The sequence below is a fragment of the Choristoneura fumiferana genome, chromosome 12, assembly GCF_025370935.1.
Source record: "Choristoneura fumiferana chromosome 12, NRCan_CFum_1, whole genome shotgun sequence".
Lineage (NCBI taxonomy): Eukaryota > Metazoa > Arthropoda > Insecta > Lepidoptera > Tortricidae > Choristoneura > Choristoneura fumiferana.
The window spans coordinates 15,893,758-15,920,762 of NC_133483.1; the positions used below are offsets into that span (position 1 = coordinate 15,893,758).

General features: G+C 37.9%; 1 protein-coding gene across 4 annotated transcripts in view; it reads left to right on the plus strand.

Annotated features, from left to right (window-relative positions):
- Window positions 1-27,005, plus strand: part of grn (GATA binding protein grain) — a 101,147-nt gene that overhangs the window by 53,151 nt on the left and 20,991 nt on the right. For all 4 annotated transcript variants that reach the window (XM_074095555.1, XM_074095559.1, XM_074095557.1 and 1 more), the window contains exon 5: window positions 22,326-22,460. In XM_074095555.1, the coding sequence (XP_073951656.1) occupies window positions 22,326-22,460 (135 nt within the window). The remainder of the gene's footprint in view (window positions 1-22,325; window positions 22,461-27,005) is intronic.

Below are 27,005 nucleotides of genomic sequence, written 5' to 3' on the forward strand. Positions count from 1 at the left end.
TTCGAAAAACAGAGGTGCGAGCCGGGGTTTGAACCCACGATTCTCTGTTTGAGAGGCGATAGGTCAAACCACTAGGCCACCACGGCTCTCATGGTCGGATATTGACTTCAAATTAGACAATGCTAGTACAGTCAACAAAAAGTACAGTTAGCAAAGAAGCTTGTTTTAAAAGTTTTTTTTTAACAAAAACTTATTAATTTGTTTATTTTTGATCAAAATGATAGTTGGCGAGAAGTAAATAGTTGAGTGAGGGGTAACTTACGTCGTGTTGGCGACCAAAGCTTCTAGAAACGTAATTAAATAATTAAGTGGCATTAAAGTTTTGGAACACGTTATTTATTTTAAATTCGGTACAGTACCCGTCGACCGTGTTGCCTCGGTGGCCGGGACAGGCTTGCTGGCCATCGATCACCGCGCGCCGTCGAATAAATCGTGTTTGTATGTATGGCCCAAGTCACTGGCTGTACTCCACAAAACTAAATATAAATAAATAAATACACACAGCCGACTATAAAGATATTGATATGACCAAAGTTACATAAAATATGTATACAAGATCTTAACGTGAAGGCAATAAAGTCTTGTATACCTATTATATATATATTTGTAACTTTGCCCGTATAGATCTTTTTGTAGTTGACTGTACGTTGGGACATTTGACAGAAATTCATCTAGTAACGTAATTAAGTAAATTCGTAAAACGTGCTGAACGCATTAAAAACAGTACCTAGAGGCAAAAAATTGTTAATTTTTTTCTCGAAAAAAGAACGACATTTCTATTCCTGTTATTTTTCAGTCCAAATAAAAAGTAAAGCAGAAGTTCTGCGAACGGCATTGTGTAATCGATTAAATTACAACTCTCTATGCGCGTACTGTTACACGTAGATACATTGGTGCAACCAAACTTCGTCCAGCTAACTACTAGTTGGGCTACGCATACGTGCAAAAAGAGAGGCGTAGGTAGTTTAACCTCATTTTTTTTTTCGCAATATTGTTCTTTTTCATAGTAATGTCGTTTTAGTTTTTGTTATAATTTCTTTTAATGTAAATATACATACACACACACTTATTTTAACAAAAACAACTTGAAAACCACTATAGAAAGTCTATAGGTAGGCATTGATGAAACCCAGCGCTTGGTGGTAATTTTGGTCCAGCTAAGAGTTTTGCAGGTGGTAGGACCTTGTGCAAGGTCCGCCCGGATTGCTACCACCATCTTGCTCGCTAATCCTGCCGTGAAGCAGCAGTGCTTGCACTATTGTGTTTCGGCGTGGAGAGTAAGACAGCCGGTGAAATAACTGGCACTTGAGGTATCCCATCTTAGGCCTCTAGGTTGGCAACGCATTTGCAATACCCCTGGTGTTGCAGATGTTTATGGGCGGTGGTGATCTTTTACCATCAGGAGACCCACTTGCTCGTTTGCCATCCAGTCAAATAAAAAAAAAAGTTATATTAATGACAACAAAACAAACATAACAAAGTAAGATTTTTACCTAATCTGTTTTATCCTAATTTTCAAATCATATCAATTCAAAACTTACACGAATTATGAAACTTTATTATTCCATCCTACCAACGCATTTGACGCTTTTATATGAGAAGTCAAAACGAACGTGTCAAATTATTATTTTATCACCGAATAAAGATACTCATTATACTGATGCTTATGGCACACACAAAAAGGTACAGGGACACTATTTGGTTCTTATTAGCGTAAAGTGCTAAGTGACTCATTTTGTGTCAATGATTTAGTGACAGCGCGTTTGGAACGCACGCTTTGCGGACACTGATCACTCGCCGTTATGGATTAGGGCCAGGTCGATGTGTTGACTTTCCTATTGTTTATAACCGGGATTAATATAAGTTTGACTAATAATGCTAATATTGATTAAAATGTCACGATTTACGACCGACAGTCACGAAAACGAAACGAAAATTCCAATTTAATTTGATTTGCGAAAATATGATGAAATCCGTGATGAGAATTAAACTTAGCAGAAAAAAAGGAAAAAAATGTTGTTTATCTACAATTTAATGATGATGGGTCCGTCGTTTATTTTTGTTAGAATTATGACGTTAGTTGTTTTTTCCCGTGGCAGTGGATCGTGTGGCCACCCCGTACAGTGAGTGACACACGGGACTCTACGCCGCGGGGAGCACTCACATTTTTACCATTCTCGCACTCGTGCTTACCTGGCTGCGTCTCGTTCGGAGTATTGTTAGGCATTGGAATTGAATTCTTAAAACTTGCGAGTAATGAGTGTGAGTTTGCATCCTAGCTATAATAACAATAACCATGTAAAACCAGCGGCCAATTCTGCGATTAAGTAAATTTTTGCAACTCGAAATTTACTCTGTATCCGAGTACTAAATACTAAGTTAATTATTTTAAATAAATTTCACCATACAGAAATTTACTAATGAGAGCTTTGATGGCTGATTTGACATTAAACTTATTACTATAATGTATCAAGCTGAGCTAGGTATATCTTCGCAGATAGTGTATGTAAGCTTAATTGTCATCATTGACGTCACGTAAAAAAAATACACAACCCAATAAGAATCGACCAATATCTGGTATGGTAGGTACATTAATGATAGCAATGAAGTAAAATTTAGCATAATCGGTGATGTTAACATACATAAGTATCCCTTATCATACTAATGCATAGAAATACAACCGGTAGGAATCTGATTGAATGTAGGTAGTTAATAATTATGATCATGATCAATAAATAGATTACTATGTTACTAATAAAATAAAATGTTACCTAACTGATAGTGAAGCTATGGGTGGTTATGGACTGGCGCAACTGGAACCTTTTATTGCATTTCCATAAACACCGATCCTTTTTCGTCCCACGGTCGGGCTTGGGAAAAAAAAACCGACTTTTGTCAACGCCTTGATTGATATGGTAACCTTCCCTTGTTTTAGCAATAACCCAAAGTCTTTAGTTTGTTTTTTCACCCTTGTCTCGTACGTTTTTATTTGCCACGTCGAACAGGTTTGACATATCACTAAATTTTGTAAGAAAAATTACAATTCTCAGCATTTTATACCGGTGGCCGGGCGGGAGGTGTTATAAATTTAGGCTTTTTTTTTCTGAGTCATCGTATAGAAAATTGAATGTTTTTGTGTTGGTGTTTTTATAGTTCGGTGGCCTACCTGTGCTAGGCGCCACGGTGACATTTACTGCAGGATATTGGGACAGCATTAATGTCGATATTAATAAACAAGGAAACGAGCAACCACGGACTCCATAAATTCTAATGATGGAGTGCAAAGAACTTGTTTTATTTACTTGTTAAAATATGGCTCGATGTTTCTTTATGTTCTCGGAACTACGTTCGACTGCAATGTTACGTGTTTTTTGTCGGTTAGATCGCATCTATTGGTCCGTTTATTTATTGATATTGGTTGAAACTATGTGTTGGCACAGTATTTGCGTTGTACGATTTTCCCGCTGATTGATAAAACAAGAAGAAATGTGTGATGGGTCCCGAGTTTTTTATATTAATTTAAATAATTAATTTTTAACCATTATGACACACATTCTTCTAAAATCAGATAAATGGAAACGTAAAATTATTACTGGATACAGTTTTTAGCTACAAGGTTTCTTTAACCGACTTCATGTTAAAATAAAATACTATAAAAAACCTTTAAACCACCGTTTAAAATCACCTTTATTAGCTTACCTAATCACCGTGTGATACCCGAATAGTTAATAGAATACGCGTGTATGGAGGCGGGCGCTAATCGAATCGCTTCGATCGATCGAAAGCAGAGCGAGTCGATTTCACGCGCCCGCGGAGAATCGATTGCGATGGCTCGAGCGTTCCATCGTGTCTGCATCGTCAAATTGTTATGTCAACTGTCAAATGTTAATTAAGGATTTTAGGGTACCGAGGTATGCGGGATATGTTTAAAAATAAATTACGATAGATAGACACATAGAGTTGCAAACCATTACTATTGGTCCGCTAACAGCTTAAGTACCTATAAGTTAAGCGCTTATTATAACGCCTGAAAATAAATTTTCACTCTGATAAAATTTGATTAACTAAGCAGGCGATTGAAAAAGCCTTCTGTAGCCGTTGTTTTTTAACGAACTCATTGGACTCAGTACCGTATTTCTGTTTCCTCGAGGCTTGCATCGCAAATATCGCAATGAGACTCTCTTGTTAACAAATCGCCTCGCACGGACCGCGACGGCGGTTATTTATCGGTAGCTCCGAGACGTCCTCCCTGATTTAAAGCCTCAAATTGCACGCTACCCGCTCTCGATTTAAGTTCGTGTACAATCAACACTTCTATATTTTATGTCTGTGTACTATTATGTCGATGCTATTAACGGACTAGAGAAAATCTTGGAGACTGCACGTATTTTAGAATAAGTAGCTAAATTTCAGCTGTTGTGAGTGACCCATCAAAAACGCGATATTCACAATAATTAAAAACATTTTTTAAACTGACAGAGGAATCAAGCGCAGATTTTTTGCCGTTTTATTTCGGATCATCGAATCGACCTAAAGTGTTAAGCAATCGGCGTATTTGAGACAAGCACACTACCGTATTACGTTATAAGTAATCTGGTCTGAGCTTCTCCGGGACTGACAGTGCGATAAGTGGCCGCTACCGAGTGGCGCAACGAACGCAACACGACCAAAAGTCGATCTAATAAATAATGCGATGCGCCCGCGTCTATCCACTTCCTCACAATTAACATAGCAGGAAGCTCGGGCTGTCATTAACCCGTCAGCGCTGCTACCGCCAACTGTTCCACCGAAAAGCATTACACGAATCACGGCCTACACTCACCGCCAATATAATTAGGACTCGAATGCTTTATAAATACAAATAAATAAAAGGAGCGGTGCGAGGTGGCAGCCAGCAATTACTGAGGCGTTCGGCCAGTACGCCGCGCGTTCAAATTGTCGGGTCCGACTGTCTCTGACTAATGACGCGGTGCACAATGCTAACGTATCATAAGCATATTTAATCAGCTAGCCTTTCAATATTTGATATCGGTAACATATGCCGCGAGCTTGCATAATATGCTCTTCAATGACTTCTTTGGCGATACTTAGTGGTTTGTGGCACAATAGACAACATTTTAGAGTATACTGTTGGTTCATATAATGGAGGTTTCTCTATATTTGCTATAAGATCTTATAAATCTGTTTAATTGTAAATAAAAATGCACTTAGCTGGTGCAAGAAATATCGTTTGATTTGCGGTGTAAGGTTAAGGACTTTGAATCATGAGCCACCATGGAACCATTTCACAGTAAACGTCATTGTGACATCGCATTAATTAACAAAGAAAATCGTAATGACATGAATTAGTCCTTGACCGTTCATTGTCGTGTCCATACATATACCTTAGTATATACTTCAATTTTCGTAAAAAGACGATCGTCTTACAAGACCTATCGCTGCAAGTATTGCAGGGATCATCGTAAAACGTCTCTACTAATAGTACCTACGAGTAGGTGAACGACGATGGCTTAACTTCCTACTCAGAGATGAAAAGGGATTTTTCACATTTCTGACAGTGTCGAAGAGCTAGCCAATTTTCCATTTTTGGACGTGAGTGCAGCTAGATAAAGATAGCCTACTATATAGAATGATATATATTTTTAGTTAGTTAGCTTTGAACTTCGGTATATCGTGGGGTAAGTTAGTGAGTGGGAAAGCAAATGGGCTGCGTTTTGTCACCGCGTCGCCCACGCTCGCACGCCACCGCGGCCCCGGCTCTATCCCGGTCATTTCCGCGTCCATGATTTTCCACTAAACCCACCAACACAACGTGTAACACCTAGGCCAAATGACTACATTTTCTTTTGGTTTCTAAATGGTGGTTTCTAAAAGGCACTGATTTTTAATGCATTTTAAATATCATTGTGTCCTTTTTTGCCCAAATTGATGTAATGTATAAACAAAAAAAACATGCTGATGTACTAAAAAAAAACACTTAATTGAAAAAAATAAATAAACTATCCCTATTGTAATAAACGCACAATGTACCGATCTACATTTGACACCCGAGTTGCCGCATACATGCATACGAACGCAACGCGATCGCGTCCGATCAGTCGTAATTGACACGCGATTATATAATCGCATCCCGATATCCGCGAGATCACGCGTCGAGATGCGATAGCCTTATCCACCGACCACCTTAACCCGTAATGAGCACTATTAACATAACACTGCGCTAAATATGCAAACGATCCCACGTCTTAACACCACCTTTTGTGTTATATTGTTAAACAACTTCAACGATTTGTTAATGATATTAACATTCATATATGTTCAATAAAATTAATGGTCAACATAAAAACAGGTCTCGTGCTAATGTCTCTAACACCGAGCTATGTTCTTACCGCCCGGGAAGATAAACGGCTATGTATAGAGTGATCACATTGTCCGATCGTGTTAAAGACCGGTTGGGCCTGGAGCCGTAACGAGCCTTTCGTATACAATAGACCTCTTAGCGTCATGTGGACGGACGTCAATCGCGCAGACGTGGACATCACCCGAGCATTGCTGCGTCGGTGTGCGACAGCCCTTATTGTGCCTCAGAGCTAGGCTAACAACCATAATCATGACGATCTCAACTCAAACTCTAAACAAATATCTATACTTACTTACTCTTTTTATTACCCGACTGCGAAGAAAGAGGGTGTTTCACGCGTATGTATGTAAGTTTGTATGTATGTCTATTCCTATGTCCTCTCGTAACTACTCAATGGCTGAACCGATTTTGATAAATGATACGTCATTGGATTCGTCTTAATAACGCGAGTGACACTGGGTACATGAAATTCTTAAGAAATCAAAATGGCGGATTTTTGGCGCCAAATTGTAAGTTTTCAAAAAAATTTGAACATGAAAATACCGTGTGACTCACTCATAATTAATATAATGACCCGGATAACTCACGTCTTAAATCGAGTTTAGTTCGACATGTTTCGGGCTAATACGTAGCCCTTCGTCTTCGGAGCAACGCGACTCAGCGGCTGTTGCAACACGCGCACTGCCTATTTGCAAATATATGGGTTAACCGTTATGCTTTTTCAATTCAAACATCTTTAGTCAGTGTTAACTTAACTACAGGTTTATAAAAAAAAAACTTTGAAGAAATACCTAGTGTAGACGGGCCGCAGCAAGTCATTCCAGTTATCACTACCTAAATAGCAAAGCATCGCAATAAATTATGTCCAGTTGTATTACGCTTCCACCGAACGATAAACGATTATAAAAGCAATCATATACGAGCCTCGGTTACATCGACTATGATAACAAAAAACGCGGCGAGTCAGTTCGATTCGTATGAAAATAAAACATATCCAGGGACTGACGTGCGTCCGGCGTCACTTAGCAGCGCTGGAATGATGTGACAGGCCTTGCCGAAACGAATTCCTTTTTATATATTTAAAATTGAAAATAAAACAAAAACTAACGAACTTTCTGTATATGTTCCATTGTGTTCACGTTTTGGAAAAATTTAAATGACCGAATGCTGGCCGCTTTTTTTGGGTATCGGAATCTCGAATTCGGCGTTTAAATACATACAGTTTCGCGGTTTAGCGCCATGTTTTTTCCATTTTCTGCACATTTCGGCGCGCCGAATGCGACGCGACGCGGTAGATTTTGTGCGATTAAGCCCGGGAGGTCGATAGGAATAAGTTGTTAATGTTAACAGTCTAAATCTTTCGTAAACACCTCGACTGCGAGCATTCTGACGTCTGTGGGCGCTCGCATTAAGTGCGAGCCTTGTTTCGCAATTGCAGGTCAGTTACAATTAAATTTCATAAGATGACGTTTATGTTGATCGATTGTGATAACTTTGTATTTTTACCTTATTGCTTTCATATTGATCGTATAGTTTTTGCGGTGGTCGGCATTTGGAGGAGCGTAGAAGGAATCGATTGCAGATATTTAGAGCGGCAATATGAATGTATTTATTCAGGGCTCAGGGCGGCCTCCGCCTAACAATGCTACGCTTGTCGCAGCCGCCACGTCTGTACAGGGCTGCTGCTGCTGACGTTACAGGATCAGTTTTATTTGCAATTAGCCAGAACCAACAGATAGACATACAAAATTTCTAAAAATTGCTGTTATTGTTATTAATTATGGTTGTTATTTTGATGTTACATAGCGACACTTCGATTTTATTTTGTTGTATTTTTGATTTTTCTGGTGTATTGTCACCCCGTCAACACGCAAGGTAGTCACAACCTCACAACCACCTTGAGAGTTGAGGAGCTGAAATAAATCAATTTCAAATTTTGCACCGGAAATCACAGTTTAACAAATTCGGATTGGTTTGGCTTTTTCGTCTAATTTTTCAACACATAATTTTTACGATTTGGTATGTTACTGGGTTATTGGCAACCCTAAATCCCGGGTCGTGAATCAGGGTTGTCACCGCGGCCCGGTGGTCCACGCGTCACAGTACGCGCGTGCGCCGCGCCCGTTCACATGTATTTCAGTCCTGCCGATTTACATACTATATGCTCGTAAACGTTAAAATGTACAAAAGCTCCCTTAAATAATAAAATAATAATAAATATCATGGTACACTTGACACCAATTGACCTAGTCCCAAACTAAGCAAAGCTTGTACTATGGATACTAGGCAACGGATAAACAAACTTATCAAGTCCAGCATTTGTGAAAAAAATATATTTTAAGTCTACGTAATTATCTGCTTTTTAAAAAGGTTTTTTTTGTAGCATTTATTGAATTTGCTAAGGGTATAATACGTCTCGTACGGCATAGCTCCTGCCGCCGGCGTCCTGTTCGTTTTGCGTGCTTTTGGCATTGTGTTTACCGCTTTTACCATTGTTCAGGGCCCTTATAAATTGGGCCGCGACGTCCTACACGGTGACAGGTATATTTGAGTCGTCGATTTTGGCCGATAATTAATCCGCATTGTAAAATGAGAGAGCCCACCCTTGTTTACCAATACCGAGGTCGTTCGTCTCTCAACTAATTGCTGTTTAATGATGTTATAAGTCTTGTTGTATCGTGAGTAAGGTCATTACGATTATTCTTTAATTAATACTGATATATTCCGCAGTTCACACAATATTTTACAGAGATACAATGTAAGACTTAGTAAGTAATGTAAATTGGATAGCACCCAGTCAGTTAAGCTTAGCGTAAATGGTATGAAAGAAGTTTGTGAATTAAATGAAAGCTAATGAGTTTGGCCATTAATTGAAATGAGGCAGTTATTTGTCGCGCCATCACGCGTTCAGACAAAAACTAGTAAAATGCATATTTTTTGCAAAAATGTATGGCTTTCCATGTTGAATGTCGTTTCACGGTCACTTAGGGCGGTGGAGTCGGGCAGTAATTAATTGGACGGGCTATATCGCCTCCTTCGTGCATTAGTTTTTTGCTGACGCTGACTTCAGTAAAATAGCGAACTAATTTATGCACTTACTTAAGTATAGTAAGCTTAGGAATCCTTTTAAAATGGTGTTAAAATGCTTATTTAATCTGTTTATGAATAATTAGCAGCGTATTTAATATTTGCTCTATTTATGTAATGTGCTTAACTACTTGTATACAGAGTAATTACGTTTTTTCATAACCAGCGGCCTTTATCGACTACTGTGTGTTTGTTCTTCCTAAATTATGTTTTTATCTACGGACAAATAAAATATATATGCGAAAAGTAAAGATAATTCGTTCTTAAAAGATAACTATCACGGTAATTATCATTAAGTGTTAATTTTAGTCATAATCCTTTAAGCAGATTTAGATACAAACTCTACTTTTCATATCAGGTTGTACTGGCGAATAGAATGACTCAGTATTGCATTTTAATTTAGATAAATTTCGCTTTAACAGGTCTTCAAAATTTTAAGAACGTAGCTGATGTATTAAAATGTCAAGTGCAAACTGCTTTATGTCAGTTTCGCACAGTTTATTGGCTGTAAAATGGTAAACATGGGCCAAAATGCCATCCACCAACCGACATGCGTCGCACCTGCTACAGATATACGACTTCTAAACCACGTCCAAATGCACTAAGTAATGTTGGCGGCCATTAGTAGAACTTTAGATAAATGTCACTGACTGGTAACAAAATTTTTGAAATTGGAATGAAAATTATACTGCCCACCTGCCTTTCGCTGATATATTGTAAACGATTCAAAGAGGAACGAGTTTTGAATGCTTAATGTTGCCTTTTTGTAATAATAGCAGTGTTCAGTAAATTAAAAACAAAACACAACCTCTGTATAGGAACATGATGTTTTCTGAAGTTCGTGAATGAATGTATATGTACCTTTGCAGTGTACAACATGTAGCAAATGAATTACAATGTATGGTTTAGTTAGTTTGGGCTACTTAATTAAATCACAGCTCAGTTACACGTTATATTTATATGTCCCCCCCCCTCACCATAAGTCCGACCAAACAAGCTGAGGCAGGATTTTGTTATTGCATTGAGACTTAGATAAAAAATGTAATTAAATAATACTAGCAAATAGATGGCTCGTATAAGTGCGTCTTATATAGGTGTATTATATAATAGAAACTACGGACTCCAAAAGATTTGTCTTAAATAAATACGTAATAAAATGTCGGCGTGATGAAGGGAATTAAAAGTGTATAGCATAGCAATGCGTCAGTCTGATGAGCTGTCAGTAGAGCGAGCTGACTGCCGACTACTGTCGGACATCTCGTCTTTTCGGTAGGCATATAGCATACATTATAATAAGTTATACTTGAGTATAGATAGGTTGCGGGGTGCGTGACCTTTCGTGGTAGATTGAAAAGTGGTTCAGCTGATGTAGAATCTCGATAATTGAAATAAAATACTACTTTAAGATAGTGTGGTGTGAGATTATGTACCTAATGATGGTGTTCTTGAAAATATTCACCAGAAGAAAATTACAAAGTATTAAAACTACTCGCTGTCAAATACAGTCACTTTTTTTAATCGTCTTTGTGGTCTTTGGATTTGCGCGAAGTAGGTATATTTAAAAAGAGGATCTACCTACTTATTTGAAAAAATAAATTCTTATTTTATAAATATCATAGATTCAGCTCAGTCTAGTAACATTTACAAAAGTATTATGTACATATATATATTTGAGCATATTTGGGGATTTTTGGGGAAATTCTACTGCCATATCTAATAGTTCAACAGGCGAGACCGTGGGTCAAGATTAGTAATTTGTAATATATTATAAAATTATTACTATTTAGAGGCAATTCAATATTTTTCTTGCTCATTAAGTCGAAAGTTATGGAGTCAGTAAATATTTGACCATATCAAATTAATTACGTATCATTTAAGAAGATTCCGTCTGTCGGTCGTCACGTCTCGAGCTGTCACCCTGGCAGCTTGACGTGACAGTGGTTCAACGCTCGTCTACTCCGAGCGGTCACGAGCGGGACCCGAACATACCCGAACCTCGCATTCCGTGCCACGAGGACCTTCCCAGAAACATTTCCATTAAAATTGACGTGCCACCAACGTCATATTACCTCGCACAATTAATTTGCAAGAACGAGAGGCCCGTGTAATGATCTTGTCTCACCCTTCATCGACGCTTATCATTTCTCGTTAAAAAAATGATCCAATTAAACGGCCCGCGAAGCCTCAATAAGTTACCGAAAGCGAGTTAAAAATCTCGCGCACACCCATTGTAATAACGCATGCGCTCTCAATATTAAATTTTAACAAGGTATTAATTAAAAAAACTAAAGCGAATATCTTTAAATTTTCTCAGGGCGCGCACGGCCCCCTCGCGTTATTTTATTTTTAATTCATTTTATTCGGCGTCGGGCGAGCGGCCGGTACGCCCACCGGTGATTTAAAATTTTGATTTATCGACGCGAGCGCTGCGCGGGAGAGCCTAGCATGAGCATGCGCGATAATTATAAATATGACGCGGTGCTAAACCGCGGACTGACCCGCGACCCTCGCTCCCATCGCAAGCGCATTTGCTATTTCGCACTCCTGCGTGCGCCCAATAACTTATTCAGCAAACATGCGTTTATAAGCTGTTTCGACATACAAGCCTGCATATATTAACCCGTGAGAAACTATGATTAAAATTCTGAACATTCTTATCAAAATATTTAACGTTGCAGTTGTTTTTGTAAGCAAAACTTTAGTCTTCCATACGATTTTGATGACTGCGGCCCTAATGAGGTATAGTCGGGGAAAGAAAAAGTTCATCACTTTTGGACCTTAACGTAATTGAATTAGAGTTGAAAAATGACGAACCTTTTCTCCCCCGACTTTCTTACCCCGACTATACTTTAAACTAAAACAACTTTTATAAATAATTATAACATTTACGTATGAATAACTAATTTCCTAGCGTGAGCCCTAATATGGCTTGCTAGACCGAATTTAGTATTAAAAACTCTATCGCAAGGTGTGCAATATGAGCTGAAGTTTGAGGTTTGAGATCAAGTTTTTCAACCGGTTTTTCTCAAGACTGCAAATTGATCTAAAGACGGTAGAGCTCACAAAGACCATATGGTCTGGCCTTATTATCTAAGACATTTGAAATAACAATCGTTTTCACCATCTCTCTGTAATATGGTATAACACAAGGGTAGAAAGAGACGGTGAGTGCGAATGCGAACCTCAACGCGTTGGACAACTCGGCCTCTGTTTGAAACAAGCTTCTTCAAAACTAACAAACTTTGAACACCGGTTGAAACTTTACATCACTAATAAATAGGTGCTTAACCGATTACAGTGAAACTGCATTAATGTAATTTCAATAAATGTAGAAGATTACCAAACGAACGTCTACATAGCTTTAAGTGTATCAGTAGGCAGCTGCTAGTCGTATTTACGACTTCCCTCAGCGCAGCTTTACTGTGGAACCATTCACTGCACTGTTCTGTGCACCTGTTACGTTTGATTAATTGTTCTAGCCAATCGCAGTGTCATAATAATCGAACAGCTCCCCACGCCTGCAAGACCCAGTATAATAGTCGTTTATTCTGCATTGATGCGAAATCGTATTAAATGTGTAAAAAAGCGCACTGATGCCACAGAGCTAACAGGAGGAACAGAAATGTCATCGTTTCTAATTCCCTCGAAGACCGATGTTTCCACCCTTTCATGGCGTATATATTTATTTTGTGTTATTATAGAATTTACTAAAATTTCAGCAGTAAAATTTAGTCAATTTTGTTGCAGCACAATTTCGTGCAAACTCATTTTTTGAACCCCGACAAAAAAGGGGTTTTATAAGGTTGACGCCAATGTCTGCAAGTTTGTTTGTCTGTGGCATCGTAGCTCTCAAACGGATGGACTGATTTCAATGCGAGTTTTTTACGTGAAAGCAGTGAAGCAGTCCTTGTGGTAGTTTTTAGCTATGATTCATTAGAATCGGATTAGCCATAGAGATATTGAACTATGACAAGACAATGTCGGGGGTTTTTAACTTTGCTAAGTTGGTTATGTTGTTGAGGAATAACTCGAGCGGCGCTTCGTTACAGACTGATAGAGACAATAAACATTTATAGGCGCCTCGCGCTTTTAACACACGTGACATGTCTATTCTCATACATCCCACAACTGGGCACAGGCCTCCTCTCAGAATGAGAGGGCTTGGGTCGTAATTCCCACGCGGGCCCAGTGCGCATTGGGAACTTCACACGCACCATTGAATTACTTCGCAGGTATATGCAGGTTTCCTCACGATGTTTTCCTTCACCGTAAAGCGCATGATTAGTTCCTTGAATACAAATAATAACTCTATATAAAGCTGCAATGACTTTATGTTACAAATATGTAATCACGTCAGGCTACTAGTTTTAGATATTGCGGATATTCCGGTATTCCAATTAACGTCCCATTCGGCACGGCGCTCGCGTAACTGATATAATAAGCTACATATCACCCGACAACCGACACGGAGTCCGCAGCGAGTCGTCCGTTGGGTATCGCCCCCAGAGTCCTGAGCTGTGTTGCCATTCAATGCAAATTCACACGTTATAAGAAGCGATTCGAGTCAGAATTATCAACGTTTAGTCGCCTCCGGGTCATAATTTCGAGTTACTTTATAATTTTACCGAACTCACGCCTCGTTTGTGTAATTTAGGGACCGTTTATTTCTTTCTGAAGTTAAATTGTAGGGACATAGTGTAATCCATGCACCTGTCCTGGGGATGGAAAAAACTTTAGTCAACGCTCCACGAATTAAATAAGCGTCGCCCGAGGCGGCGAGGGCCGCGGTGGGTGAGCCAACCCTTGTGGTGAAACCACTTGTTTATTTTTATTAAAGAAAAACTAATTTCTACACTGTTCTAACCACAAATGTACATTGAAGTCTGGGGATCTTGTAGCTAGGAAAAAATATCGGCCCGGTGCCAGTCGAACTCGTGCACCGAGGGTTCCGTACAATTTGTATCTAAGAATATCCAGTGTTAGCAGAACCCGGCTCGTATGCAAAATGTACGCAATGTGGGGTCTTATAGGATGAACGAATGGGATCACTTTGTAGGGACAATTTGAAAATTTAAAAAAGTTTTGCTAACTAAATCATGCTACTTTTCAAATAAAAAGATATAATATGACTAATTTCAATTTTTGTTCCAAAACTACGTAGAGTCGCCATAAGGGCCAAATACACTAAGGTCCTTGCTTTTGTTAACGTTTTTTTTGAAATTTTTGGCCAGTATTTTAAAATAATTGTATGCTTTAATGTATCCTGAATATAGTTACCCTATTTTGATCCTAAGGGCACAGGCGATGATGCATGCATCTCCTGCGCACCTCGCCTCCATCGATCAAGCCCAGCGTCCCACTTATCTTCTTGTTTTACGTATAAAACGCCATTTTCTAAAAGCATAAATATCCACACCGTTAAACGAGTTCAATAGATATTGCCAGTAAGTCAATTTAGGATTATATTTAATTACCGTAAATTCGGATTGCTTTAGCCCTGGGATAGCTCTTCTTTAATGCTATTTGTTTTGTTTTATTCTTTTGCTTAGCAAAACTTCAATACCTACAACTGAGATTTTTTTTGTGAGATAAGTTAATTTTATTTTAAGGTATGACTGAGGTAGGCATGACTGTTAATTGTTGTTTTCGTAACGGCTGAAAGATTACTTCCCTTGGTCACAAATGAAAAAAAAACGTAATATTTTTACGTTGCTTTAAAATAAAATTAGTGTGAGTCTTAGTAATTTCTATTGAACCCGATTTTTTCTGAGATTGAGTATAAATTGGCTGCTTTTTTGTCATTATTTAAAAGTTCAATACTGGGCTCAGAGGTAGGTAGGTACCCCCAAAAATGTAAAGATCCCATAGCGTCGTATGTCCTGAGTTTTTTTACTATACAATAGTTCTACCGACCGAGCCATGAATTCTAGGTTTATGGAAATCATCTTAACATACGATAATACCTTGGGGCTTAAAAGGCGTAAAGCACAAAACACAACTTTTCAGAAGCTAAAAACTAGAAAAAATAAATTTAAAAATATTTTTTTATTTGTAGTTTTTCTTAATGTACTCCAAACTGATGCTAACTTTACGGTTAAAGGGATACGTGCGCTATACGCCCTGGTGAAAACACAAGAATTGAACCAGATGTACTTTAAGACCTAGTAAACTTTTTTTTATTCGACTGGATGGCAAACGAGCATGTGGGTCTCCTGATGGTAAGAGATCACCACCGCCCATAACATCTGCAACACCAGGGGTATTGCAGACGCGAAACTTGACTTATTTTGGTTCAAAAGGCCTACACCCTAAGGGTAACATCATCACAAATTTTGCTTTCAATGGGTCGTATAGGAAAATTCTACTTCTTTTCATGGAAATAATAGGCCGTTTCCGAGAGCAAAAAAAATCTTATTATTCCATACTTTTGATTACATTAGGCTGCGGTCTTAAGAAATCAAAATTGACGGTGAAATTTTTGGTGAAGGGCAGTTGAATAAATTACAGCTTTTATGCCGTATGCCATTTTTTTCGAGGTAATAAAGAGTGTAAAAATGTTTGTCGCTTTAATAACGGTGTTTTTAGGGTGCCGTACCCAAAGGATACCAACAGAACCCTATTACTGAGACTCCGCTGTCTGTCTGTCTGTCTGTCTGTCTGTCTGTCCGTCCGTCTGTCTGTCACAGGGCTCTATCTCTTGAGTCGTGAGACACTTGAAATTTTCACAGATTATGTATTACTGTGGCCGCTATAACAACAAATACTAAAAACAGAATAAAATAAATATTTAAGGGGGCTCCCATATCGGTACAACAACCGTGATCGTTTTGCCGTTTTTTGTTTTGTTTGATTTTAATAACGGCAACAGGTAGACGCTTGAAATATTCATAGAATCTTTAAGTGCGTATAATCACTTTAAAAATAATATATAAATTAAAATAAAATAAATATTTAAGGGGGGCTCCCATACCAGAAACTTGTTTTTTTGGTTTTTTGAATGTTTAATGTTGTATAATATACTCGTATAATGATACGGAACCCTTCGTGCGCGAGTCCAACTCGTACTTGGTCGGTTTTTTAACATACTTTATACTTGCTGCCTTGATTATTACTTATACAATGTTTTTTTTGTTCTTTATATCCTAAATTTTGAAAATCAATGTGTTTAGGGACTAAAACAACCGCCTGTGTTGTTTTAGTCCTTAAAGTCCCGTAAAGGACATTTTTGAGCGAATTTCCTTACGTTGGTTATACCTACTGATCGATAGAGAAAAAAAAACTATGTAAGAAAAAAAAACTGTGTGGAGAGAGTGCCTTTACGCCCAGATGTCCTTTACGCCTCAAGGTATAGAATGTATTTACAGTTCTCATTTCATTGAAAAATTTGAACAACACAGTACATTTAGCAGTTATTCTTACAATTGATTTGTACTATGAAGTACACGAGGACTTACGAGGATAGAGTAGGTATATTGTTAATCTTAAACTCCTTACATGAGACTTCATGTAAAGTGGAAAAAATATTAAACTTTAATTTTCTAAAAATCATTAATCTAAAGTTACCTCAATCGTTAATTTTTTTTACGACTGCAAAACATAAATATTAATTAGCAATTTCAAATTTTCATTACTCGACATGCCAATGATTTTATAGAAAACTATATAAATTATTCCAATTAAAAATAATAGAATATTAATGATTATAATAAATTTACGATATGTACGTACAATAAACGCTGAACATCGGTTAAGCAGTTCCGTGCGGCGGAGAGCACGGGTATCGCGATACGATACAAGTGGCGCCATCCATCAAAGTCCCAGTGAACTAATTACTATGTAGTCGCGTTATTGATTTTTTTATTCAACGTTTTATTGCACAATTATAGAACTGCCTTTATCTAGTGGCAATAGAATAGAGTTATTATCGTATGTTGCAAAGCTTTTAGTTTGTGGCCGTTGCAATTGTAGCGAATTGACATTTCTTGTTTGTAGAGTTTCTACCTAGTAACGTCGTTCTAGAATGTAGCCAAAATGGTCTATTAGCACACCACGAAAACTGTGACATATTTTTAGTGCATTTTTAGTGCAGCACTCAAGGCAAATCTCTGCTAAGTTCTTTGTGTTGGTATACATAACTATGATCACAGTAACTCGATCACTTTGCACTTTAGTTAGAGCTGATGATGATGACCACTGATACAACCACGATAGAGCTGACAGTATTTTCACTGTCCATGGACTAAGGTTTGTTAAGTGTCAATTGTTTTTGGCGCATTTCGCAAACAAATGACGAGCGTCGTAAACATTGTCAAATTCCTTAAAGGAGCAGGAGTTTAGCATCACGAATGACTCGACGGCTTGGCGGCGTGTTGATTACGAGCCGAATGTACGTCGATGGTAATCTCCGTGCGAGCGGCTGGCGGTTTGATGTGTCAATCGAGCCGCGCGTCGATCGGTATCGCTCGATAGCTCCTATTGGGCAACCGCCACGCTTTGTTATCCTAACGGATTTATAAAATTCGACGGCCCATGAACCGAAAACGAACGGACAATACCGACTAACTTTCTTATTGCTGTCAAACGCTGACGTTTTCATGATTCGATGTCCAAGTTTGAATTCGCATCGGAACTAGCCGGTGACCTACCTACGAGTCACTTTGTAAAAAAAGGCAAAAGAAACTGAGCTTCGATTTGGCAGCCATTGACTTTTGAACCTTCTGGGTGTAAATTCCTGGATCATAAAGACTTAGGTATCTTAGTTACGGAGTATGCTGCGGTGTTGTCTACGATTCATTCGCAAACAAATAAATCGTTAAGCAAATTTCCCAACATGGCTTCCGCAGCCGCGGGGAAGAGGGGGCGGCGCGGTGCATCTTGGCAAGGAAACTGAAAAATTACGAGCCTCTCCTTTGTTTTTATGATCGCTTCGATGCTACACCGGTCGCGGGCGAGGCGATAAACTCCGAGCGACGCGATCGACAGCCGTCGATACAGGAATTTTGAGATGTCCTTTGTTTTTAGTAAGAGGGTAGACAGTATTTAAGACCGTCGTGAGTTAAATTTATGTGTGAACTATTAACTTTTTATAATGCATAGAATATCCCCAATGCCATTTGGTGTGTTTTTGTTGAGATTGTTTGAACATAATGGTACGAAAAGATACACGTAACCATAAAAAGTGCTCAGAGTCTAGTCACTACATCACTTTTGCCGACCCTCGCTCTATTCCAAGAGCCTTCCTCCCACAATAACTAACCCCTTTATACCTAAATGACACTCACACCGCGAAACCACTACATCGCCGTATTCCTGAAACAAGTGTGGTGTGAGTGAACACGATGAAAATCTTTATTTTCACGCTCTATCTCTCTTTATCTAATCGCTTCGGCCAGATAAGGACGGAGTGCCGGAAAAACTGGTGCGGGGCGAGGGGTAAAGGCTACATCGATTCCGCGCTTTCACTGCTAGGGGCCGTGTAAACCTTTAAAAACAGCGCGTTTGCTGTGCGATTGTCATCTCTAAACTTAAACGAGTAAGAGGCAAATTTGGATACAGAAACCGCGCTGGTAAATGGATTGCCTCCCCCTTGGGGGTTCTCGTAGTGGGATCTAGATGGCGTAGATATGCTGATACGCGGTGCGGTGTGCGTCGCGACGCCGCGCCTGTGTGCGTGTGCGCCACACTGCGTCCGCGTGTGGGTAGGCAGGAACATAGAGAGGTGCTTCCGGGTAGGTTAAATTTTGCTTGTGTTTGCGAATATATGAGGGGATGTCGGTAACCATCCCTTTTTGCAATATAATTTTATGTTTAGGCGTAGATAGGTAGATAGATTAGGGAAGACGGAGGCTGTGATTTGATTAGATTAGGAGGTGTTTGCTGAGGGCCGGGGGAGATAAGGCTGATTGGATCGCGGGAGGGCCGGGCTTTATGGAAATATGTTTTTAATGTGGGTGCTTTATTGAATTAGCCGAATTTGTATTAAGTGATGTGCGATAATCTGCTTGTGTGCTTGGTGGTGATAAAGTTCGTGAAGAAATTTACAAGTTGAATATTGCATTTGAACTGCTCTCGATAATTACTAATTAACGTCTATTTAAGTGCTAATATGGCTGCTCTTTTGACGTAGGTGTCTTTTGAATGGTTCAATAATGATTAATTTGTATTATTATACAACTAAGACACGTCGCATTATTGTTCTTATTCCCTATCTAATGAGATATTCGTGAAAATCGTCCTTAGCGCACGCTTACAAGATAAAAGGAAGCCATAAACAAAATTTCAAGCTCCTAATTCCAGTACTTTAGGCTATTTGTTGATACATGCCAGTCAGTCATTCAGTCAATTTCTTCTTGTATATATGTATGCGTAAATGTAATTAAATCACGTCTGACCTAATTACTGTACTCGTAAGACCAATAAATGGCATTACAAAGCTTTCTTTTGTACCTGACAATGACGTACATTTATCTGATTTACGTCTATTGCAAGGACACGTAAACTGTCCACTTGATAGGGTCGTGTGTCTATTATAATCCTTGCGCCGGTCCGCAGCTACAAAGCCCTGTTTTTGTCCACGTCACCCAACAATGGAGGCTCTTGATATTGTCACAGCGCATGCGCTTTTGAGTTTACACTACACTGAAAATTAGAGTACCAACACAACAATATGCACTGGATTTACCTATTTGTACACTTGGATCGGCTCTCTTTATCTTTGTCGGTATGTTTTATAGTTTTTACGTCTGCGTGATATCGATCCCGGAATGCTGTTGACAGTGAAATGGGTTTAACAATTAATAACCCTCTTCGGGAGCAGCACAAGTGCACGCATACTCGGCATTCCTTATCTAGATTCCTGTAGTAGGGATTTTCGGTCGTATATGACCTTTAGCCGGCGCGCCGCGCCGTGACTCCAATAACGAATGACCCAAATAAAAAATAATCTCTGTCGTAAAATTTACGAGTTTTCCAGCCATTTCAGCGTTTGAGGAGAGAAAGTAATTCGCCCATAAAATTACGAGTAAACAGCCGTTTTTCCACGGAAATAAAACCGCCCCCTTCGCCGCCGGTTGACTCCTGTAATCGGCTTAGCCGGAGCCCTCTGATTTACTGGTCTCCCCTGGGTCGGGATGATGCACGCCGACCGTTATAACTTGATGAGAAACCTTATCTGCAGATTATAAAATCGGTTTCGGGTAATTGAGTCATAAAATCTAGAGACCTAATTTCTACATTATCTGATATACTGTATATAAAACGCGTTATTTAAAAATTGTGTCCATGGCCAGTAACAGCAACTTAACTCATGGCTAATCGGAACAAGGTATATACAATGACGTACACGGAATCCATTCGATTTACTCGTGGCAGTGGGAAGAAAAAGTGTCAGTGGATGGGTCGGCTAATATGGCGAGCTCTAATCTTATTCCGACACAAAGGAGCTGCCATGACGAGGCGAATACTAACGCGAACCATTTAATATTTCGATATTCCAATATAAAGCTGTTCCTCCGTGTACGCTACTAACGCACACACCTACTTTTCGTTTTTATTATCTATATATCTTACACTTATGTTATGATTCTTTACATGTAAGTTTGGAAATATCCTAAAGTGTATATGGACGAAGCGCAAGAGGCTCTATCAACAACTATCAGAGTAGTATTGGAGTGAACGATGATATATGGATCGGCAGTGGTACTCGATTTTAGTTATGGAGAAGCAAGAAGCGATATGTCTCGAGTAGTGTGCCTTGTGATGCTTCACGACCTCAATACTTTTTGTTCGATAAAATGACATGACAAATTAATGGATTTATTATGAGTTGGATTGCGTTCTCTCGTTTTATTTTCGTGTCGGGTTGGGACGAATGCATTTTTAATTGAGTGAGGCACTTTTGTGGACTGTATAAAACGGCCACCGCATGCCGTGGATATTTTTTATTTGATTGACGGGTAGTAATGGGCAGGTGCGTAAGAGGCCGGCGATGGCTACCTCGCTTTTTAGATTCGATATTCGACTATGGTTTTTGTCAGGCTGTCTTTTTGCGACTCGATTTTGTCATGTTTTATGCTGATCGTTTTACTCAATATTAATGGTGTAGGTACAGTCGAGTTCATAAACATGTGAGCAAAAATTTAATCAAAAATATCTGAACACGACTCTATTGTTAACGGCGTAGAAGCGTGTTCAGATATTTTTGATTAAATTTTTGCTCACAAGTTTATGAACTCGACTGTACTAAATTTGTGTGTGCCAGTTAACATAATTTCTGCCTCAATAAATGAATTCAATAATTACTACCACTATCTTACCAACATGTAAACCATACTGATACCATATCGATACCAGTACCAATATCTGACACAACAAAGGTGCATAAATACCTGATACCTACGGCTCTATTTCTAGAGTCGGTAGGACGTGTCAGTTATTTGTGTAGACATTAACGCACCTGACTAGATTTGAAATGTAACTGTTACTGGTCCGCTTGATCTGCGCACTTTCCTTTGTAAATAATGTTGTACATCGTTACTGTAAACCTTATTCCCGGTACATAACTATCTTACATAACCAGTACTGAAAAGGGCCAAATATCTACTAATTTAAAACAGATTTTAATCATGTATTTGGTCACTTTTACCGCCAATTTAGGTATCGAAAAATTTGGTACGACGATGAGCAATGCGAGGAGGAGTGTTAGCTACAACTGCATCCAGAAAACGCGCGACCTAATTTATTTAGAAAATAATATGGCCCTTATCAGTGCGTTATGTAAGGTGGTCATACATGGGGAACAAGGGTCCTTTAATGTTATTGTTGTCGCAAGTAACGCTGTTATAGTTGACTGACTATAGCTTGTACAATTTGTCAACAGTCGCTACAGAGTGCAGCGCGGCGGGCTGGCACGTCCTGCGCCAACTGCAAGACGACGACGACGACGTTATGGCGACGGAACCAGAACGGGGAGCCCGTCTGCAACGCGTGTGGACTCTACTACAAATTACACAATGTGAGTACCTACAACACACAAGAACTTTTATAATAACTTTTACTTTTATTTCAAACACGTGTCCATAGATGGTTAGTAATATTAAATCTTACAACTATTTCAGTAGAATTCCATGACATTAGATACATTAAATACAATTTCGGTCATTCAAACAAATTAAATTAAATTACCTATTATTCAATACTAAATGACACAATCACAATAACATTATTAACCATTGATTATTATTTATTATTACATAACACCGGTCTAGAACCTTTATGAAGAAAATTCCAGCGTCGTATAATAAGGCAGTCCACCCTGCCGAGATTAGTATTGAGGTATTACTCTGACGATTAAAATTACAGCTAGGAATAGTAAGATTTTCTTTTGAAAATGAAGGAAAGAAAAACAATGAACGAGAACATTCTCTATGATACCGGTAAAAAATCAAATTGTTTCCACATAGGTATTTGCTGTGCTCATATTTAAATCGCAAGTTTCATCCTTTCGTTCATTGAAGTTTTTGTAGTTACTCAAATTAATCAAATACAATAGATAGTAATAATAAACATACAACTGCAACAAAAGTAAACACCTGTGAAGTAAAAGATAGCGTCAGTTAACAACAATATGTCTGTCCTTTAATTAATTGAAGTTATGCGAGTACTAATGGCTATCACCTTTGCCTAGACAAATTTGAAAGTTAAAGGTTAGCCTTTAAATACAATTAATTACAGATACTAATTAAAGATCCCTTTCGAAAGCGATACGCGAATTAATATCAGAAATTAAACTTTAGAAAAATTTACTATACCTATCCACTACAATTAATTAGAGAAATTTCCAGCTATTGTTAACAAATCATCAAGAGAAGATATAGGTAGGTATAACAGTTTGTTTTGTTTTGGATAAACGCAAAAAAAGTAAAATAGATGCCGTCACTATAGAATTAACTTACTTCTGTTATTTATAGCTGTTGGTTTTCTGAAAATACATAAATAAATTTTGAAATACCCATAACTTATCTTTCTTAATATTAATACGCTCAGTTTTTATACATAAAGAGAAAAGTCCTGACTGACTGACACATCGACGCGCCTTTGGAATTGAACCTAGAATCCTAAAATGTTGCTCAGAGAGATTCTGTTTATGATTATGGATAAGGATTTCCAATGAGTTTATTGAAAATCTCACGGGGTAGGAACCTCTGTTACGTTTATTTAAAACATTACATTAGAGAAAATAAATTAAAATGTTGGTTTAAGGTTTAGAATAAGTTAGTTTCAGTTTTTTTTCTTTTCTTTTTATTATCTAGTTTGTACAGTTGGTATGTAAATACAGATAATTTTAGAGGGAAATATCTATTCATTACTCAAGTAATAAAATTCCAAAATTAGAGTTATCTTGCATTTGTATTTTCACCTGTTTAACGCAAATTTCCCTGTCAATGGTTTTAAAAAAGCTTCGGTCCCCAAGTTTAGTTAATGCTCGGTCCCCTAGGGATGCTCCCTCGGGATGAGTTGACAGTATCTTGGTGACAGATAACTCGGGGTCCGCAGTCAAACGGGGCACCCCTGAGCCCGGCTAATGTGTCATAAAACCCTATACGATTGTCTCAAATGAATTACTGCCGCGTGGATAACATCAGACGTTAAATAAAGTATCGGGGACACGTTTTAATTAAAGTATCTACAAGGGGTCATAGATTATTACAGGTTATAAAAATTAAAATCGTTTATTAAAACTAAAAAGATACAACAAACAATACGCGTACAATTATTTATGACGGAGATAAATTCTATACTTTAATTTACTTAATCTGGACTTAGACTTAGCTTAGGTACTATATTTTTTACACTAAGCTTAGCTAACAAGCACGAAGACTTTGTGAAATTAATAGAATTTACTGTGCTGCCACATTAAAAACAATAAATGAAATACTAGCCAATTTATTCTCACGGCTCTTAGGGCCCCAAAAAACAATCGAAAATCGCTCGATCCAGGCCCATTCGAAAGAATATCAAATACAGGGCGGGAAAGCAACAATGACAAAAATTAACTGTCAAAGGGACCTTTTGGAGGGCACTCGAGATTTTTTTCTGTTGAAATGTATACTTGGATATTGTGTATTGTTGTTTGGTATAATTATTCGGAAGGAGCTACAAAGGCAATGGCAGTGCTACTTCAGAAGCTAAAGGCATAATGACGGGCGTGTAGAGTAGCGCTGTGCCTCCTTCTCATACATATTTATACAGGTTGCGTCGTACGCTGCACAATTGCGACGACTATTTTTAATTCGCCACTGAAATGATACATTACGTTTGTTAAATGCTCAATAAATAATCGTTGACTGCTACATTTTTTTGAATGACTTAAGCAGTAAATTACGCCAGCACATTTAGGTAGTAAGTGAACGATATGTTTTATATTAAATACGACACATAACTGTGATAAATTTTTGAATGGCAGTAAATAGTTAAAATAAAATAATGGCATTTATCAGAATAATTACGACGTTGTAAAGCTAAAACCGCTTTTAAAAAATAAATTGCTCATCATAGGTCACCAAAGAAATTTAGAATAGATACAAAAAAGAGAGTAAAGATGAAATTACGCACATCGTGAGTCCAGGCCTAGATTATTTTTCTATTCTCCCTTGCATTATATACCTACCTTACCTTCATAAAATCAAAATCAAAGTAATGATACCTCATAAATCAATTTGAGCGTACAAATTGTCAAACAAACACCGAAACCACACAAAGCAAAACAAAACAAGAATCAATCCCGTCGATTTACTTTGTAAATTTCTTTAACAATGTGTAAATAAATACAGTATAATAAGTCGGGTCCGAGGCGGATACATCGTGATCGATTTCACTCAAAAAACGCAATTCATACAACAAAGCACGAGCGCATTGTGATGCCGACGTCACTGTTGTGCCTCGTTCCACGTCTTGATACTTCAATTTTAAGTTAGTTTGTTATATTATAATCTAGTACAATTTTTCGCTAGTCTGCGATAGTTTGTGCAACAAGTTAGTAGACAATGTTTATGCAATAGATGTTAAGTTTAATATAGTACCGTATTTGGGTAAAAAAATGTGTTTTAGTTAGAAAAATATCAACTGCAGTGCCTTCTAGCGAGTTAACACCATAATATATCTGTGTAAGAACTATCTTCGATGAATTACCACAATCTTTTGCAAAAAACTGTGTCTTAAATCAATCAAAACGTTTTTGAAATATTGTGAACATTCTTTTTGTGCACGAAAAAACAAATAAACAACCTCTCAGACTTACAAATTGACATCTTTTGCAAAAAAAAAAATAAATAATTTCACTTTGTTAGAATAAAACTGAAAGAACCACGATAGTTTTCTTAATAGGCGTACTTTATTGTTAAATTTGAAAATAAAAAAGATATCATTTTCCTTACCAAGGATCAAACTAATTCGCCACACTACTTTACACCGACAATGCACTCAAGTATGTTTACTCTAAATATATCCTTGAAAATGTTCTACGATTTGAAACTATTCGAACGCGCCACTTGCCCCAAGCTGTCTCAAGGACCAAGTTCTTTTATATTATTGTTTTTAATAACAACATTTGATTAGTTCTTTTTATTAAGAGCTATGGGAATGCACCTCATTCAGCCGTGAGTTGACTTTTAGTTAGGAATGATTATGCAGATATTTAATGTCCCTTAAAATACCTTCCAAACGCGATTTTTTTAAAGTCACATCTACAGGACGTTTATGACGATGCAGTTTTTGATATCGTCCTGGGAATATTTATCATGTAGGTATGAATTGAAAGCGATTGAAAATAAATTATTTATTTGGCCATCCACAATGGGTAATAGGATTACTGTAGGTGCGTGGGTTCGATTCCCGTCAGCCGACCGCAATAAGCCATTACAAAGCTCCGGCCGTCTGTTGAAGTTTTTATAAATTTGTTTATTTAATTTATCACGCTCGTTTATTCGTTACTTCCTCCGACTATACTCGATTAGGTTTTTGTGGTTTGTAACTATTCAATTTTTTTTGGACGACCTCCATAATCTTCCAATGAAATGGCGTTTAAGTTTTTTAGAAGCTTCGATTGTTTTCGATTTCACTATATCGACATGCTTATCCTTGTTATTAAAATTATGACAATGCTTGTAAATTTATGGGTATGTAAAGTAACGTCCTGACTATATAAAAAAAACATTCCAATTGATCACATTTTACCTTGTAAAGTAAAATGACAGAATAAGTAGTAACTTATTCTGTGATTTTACTATCTCTAAATGCTTAATTGGAACATAGCTACTACCTTTAAAAGCATAAAACAAATTAGAACACACGAGACATTTTAAAACTAGCTGGATGCATTAAGTGCCTCCCATACAAAAGTATTGGATTACCGACTTGTATTGAGCGCTAGAGAGAGCGCCCATAATAACAGCTCAAATGATACATTTGGAATACAATGGGGCGATCAATTCAATTTTTGAATCGAGAACGCTCTTCTAGCTCGCTTTTTTATTTTTTATTTCGTCTAAAGTGCTGTTTT